This window comes from Zingiber officinale, chromosome 8A (genome assembly GCF_018446385.1).
Source record: "Zingiber officinale cultivar Zhangliang chromosome 8A, Zo_v1.1, whole genome shotgun sequence".
Lineage (NCBI taxonomy): Eukaryota > Viridiplantae > Streptophyta > Magnoliopsida > Zingiberales > Zingiberaceae > Zingiber > Zingiber officinale.
The window spans coordinates 91,664,918-91,668,549 of record NC_056000.1 but is presented as its reverse complement, the minus strand read 5'-3'; the positions used below and the strand labels follow the sequence as shown (position 1 = coordinate 91,668,549).

Sequence of the window (3,632 nt, the reverse complement as noted above, 5' to 3'; positions counted from 1 at the left end):
CTCATGGAAAGCTGCTGCCGACCAAATTTTGGAGGGCCCGCAACTGGAATTGGCCGACAAGTTCTCACAATAGCTAGTATCGGTGAGTTTTCTTTGTCCTTTCTATTGGGGTTGCAAGGTTGCAAACATAGTCCCATATTGAAAACACATGGGAAAGATCATGGGTTTATAAGAGAAAAGATATCTCTATTGGCATGAGACCTTTTGGGTAGAGCCCAAGAGCAAAGTCATGAGGGCCTAGGCCCAAAGTAGACAATATCATACCATTGTGGAGATATCTAAATTCTTTTCGATCCTACAATTGGTATATGAGCCTGGACTACCAGAAGGTTTAACCGCTGACTGTGCACAAGAGCTATGGTCTGATTGAGCCATATAGGTACAATATTGACCTCGAACAAAGAAAGTGGGGGCTCCTATGTTCGGATAAAGAGGATCAGACACCAGGTAAGAAGTTCTAGTTGCGGCTAGATAAGGAAGTCCTAATTGGTCGGATGAACCGAGTGGGTCGAGGATCGGACGTGGGAAGCCCGTGGTCCTTTGTTTGAGGGGGGGATTGTTGGGGTTGCAAGGTTACAAACATAGTCCCACATTGAAAACATCTAGGAAAGATCATGAGTTTATAAGAGAAAATATATCTCCATTAGCATGAGGCCTTTTGGGTAGAGCCCAAGAGCAAAGTCATTAGGGCCTAGGCCCAAAGTGGATAATATCATACCATTGTGGAGATATCTAAATTCTTTTTGATCCTACACTTTCCATATCTTGAGATAATGTTAATCCTCTTCTACTCTTGATAGACTTGTGCCCTGGGTCTTAGCATATCGCAATACGTGGATGGTCTGCAGCAAGAGAACGAGTCTTTGAGGGCTCGCCTCCAGGAGCTGAAATCTCCCACGACCGCCAGCTGTGCTTTGGATCTGACCACCCTTGATAACCCAATGCAGTCCTATCTTCAGACTGCCGAGGAGAAGGCCCAAGTCACCAGGGGCATGGCTCAGGTGGAGTTAGAGAAAGTACAAACCTTTCAGATTGCCCTGAAGACGAGTGAATCCAAGCTTAAGTCTAAGGGTCTGAGGCGTGCCCAGGTCTTGGCCGATCTAGAAGAGAATGAAGCTGAGGTGACCACCCTTTCTTCGTGGCTGTGGGAGCTTAACAAGGCCCACACTGCTTTAGAGAGATCTGGCGGCCTAAAAGGCAGATCTATCTGCAAGCACTGATCGGGAGGCTGCCTTTCAGAAGCAGTGGGAGGTAGCCAAGGCTACCCTCAAGTCTCTTCAGGTGGACCTCTCAAAGGCCCGAGACGAGGCCACCATTGCACATCAAGAGCTAGCTGCGGTCCGAGTTGATGCAGACAAGGTCAAGGGCGAGCTGAAAGACTATCAAGTCGGCGAGGCTGCTCGCCTACAAGCTTACAAGGCCACCTTCCTTGCTTCCCAAGAATTTGGAGCTAAGATAGGCAGTCTCATTGATCGGATGATTTGTTATGGTGGTGTGGGGGCCCTATTGCAGCTCTGTGAGAAAGGTTACCTCCAGTCATCCCCTCCTGATGACTTCTTGGACCGCGCTCGCCTTCTCCGAGAGCTTCCTGATGAAGTATTCCCTCTTTTGATGACTAACTTGTGCTTATCTTGTACCCTTCTCTTCCAAGGATGTAGGACTTCTCCTCCTTCTGTAATATTGATTTGAAAATTATGAAAGGCATGTGTCTAGGTGGACTACCCTTGTGCAATGTATTGTTCACTTACTACTTTCCATTTGATATGTTCAAGTAGCTTGTTAAGTGACTTTTCCTCTTGCAGGTGTTTAGTTAACTTAACATCTATGTAGGCATCAAGAAATGCCATCGGGCAAGTCCCTTTACCTGACCGGGCGTTTATCCTGACCGGCCAATCAAATATCCCGACCGGGTTTATTGATGTGGCTACCCGATCAATCGCTTTGCCTGACCAACCTACTCTAGGGTTCCAGATCGAGTTTTGTGTGATCTTGCTACTCGCCTAGTCATGAGCCACGATATTCAAGGGTCTCCTTATAGGACTGAGGGGAAGTTATTGTAACATCGCCTACTCCCGAAGCCACAATAAACCTTTATCCCCCTCGTGTCCCTCACCTCCGCTTTTCCCGACATGCCCCCTTGGTGTCGTTTTCTAGAATGATCCTATGACCATCGTTGCTTTTAAATCTATGGATGACGCCAGCTACCTTAGGCACGGACTGTTTGATGGGCGCTGATGACGAGACCCTCTGTGCCCCCCTTGATAGCTATAAATATCATTCCCCTTCCGTTTCACTAAACTTTTCATCTCCAAAGTAAGCCTTCCTCTTGTTTCTGGTACCTGCTGTGCTCTAACCCTTGTGCTTCGTGTTTGCACCCTCTTATGGATTCCCCTATGCCTACCTACTCTCTCGGAGTTTCAACCTTCATCGGCATGGATCTGGACGATCTTCGCTTCTCATATGAAATTCTCATGGCCATGCATATCATCATACCTTCTGAGGTTCACAGGGTCTTTTCCCCTCCGGCAGGATATATGACCTTTTTCAAAGAGTAGTTTGTCACCGACCTCCGTCTTCCCATCCACCTTTTCTTCTCTGAAAGTGAGTCGGTACTTCTGAATTCCTCTTTGTCAATTCACTCCCAATTCTATGAGGATCTTATGTGGGTTCTCCTACTCTGTGAAGTGTGTGACATACCCTGGACTCCGCCTATTCCACTGCTTCTTTACCCCTCATCGTCATAGTGAGGGCTTTTTCCGTCTCCAGACCCATACTTGAACTACCTTCTTTGTTCCCCTTCCATCCTCAGACTTGGAATGGAAAGAGAAATATTTTTTCCTGTGTTTCCCGGTGGCATGGGAGATTCAGGGTTTCCGCAACGTGAAAAAGCAGTTTTTTCGGCCCGAAAATTCCAACAGTAGGTGTACAGTGTTGTTGCCTTCTTGGTGGGCCATTATAGAAGAAAATCTTGCACATAAAAAGAAAAGGAACCAAATATCCTAAGACTTGGTCTTGGATTAGTAGCACAGGAGAAAAATAGAAATAACAATTAATTTTTTAAAAAAAATAATAAAATATTAAAAAAATGTTATCACAAATCTTTGAAAGTGCGATATTTCGCTAATATCGACCAATAGTGAAACGATAAAAATGAATTTTTAAAAATAGTTTTGGAGGGAAAAATGAAAGGCGTAAGTTTTTATTTTTAGAAAAACGGACGAAAAAAGCAAAAAAAAATTGCTCGAACGGTAGTTGTACCGATTTAGAGCAACCTCGCTCTGATACCAATTGTTAGATTGAAAGCGCTAGAGGGGGGGTGAATAGCGCTCGTGGCTTTCATATTTACTTGGTTCGAAGCCTTGGGTGACTCCTACTCCAAGGCCCGTGATCGTTGATCGCTTTCGGTGGACAATCACTATCGATTTGTAAATCTTTACAACTTTGAAGTACAATTAAATGTAGTAAAATATACCAACGACAAAAGAGAATAGTGAACTTGAAGTTTCTGGTCGACAGAGTCGAGTTGCGACTTTGTCGGAACGTTCTTTAAGCAGCACACAGAAGAAGGATCACATTTATGATGATGTCTCAAGCTTGCTCGAAACCTCTTTATAAAGCTCGTTGAGGGCGCC

The 3,632-nt window shown here is 45.1% G+C and overlaps 1 protein-coding gene across 1 annotated transcript in view; it reads left to right on the top strand.

The window, feature by feature from the left end:
• Window positions 1-1,814, top strand: part of LOC122011057 (acyl-CoA-binding domain-containing protein 4-like) — a 30,321-nt gene extending 28,507 nt beyond the window's left edge. Inside the window, exons 14-16 of the mRNA XM_042567498.1 lie at window positions 801-1,121; window positions 1,198-1,596; window positions 1,803-1,814. Coding sequence (XP_042423432.1) covers window positions 801-1,121; window positions 1,198-1,596; window positions 1,803-1,814 — 732 coding nt within the window. The remainder of the gene's footprint in view (window positions 1-800; window positions 1,122-1,197; window positions 1,597-1,802) is intronic.
• The last annotated feature ends 1,818 nt before the right edge of the window (window positions 1,815-3,632 follow it).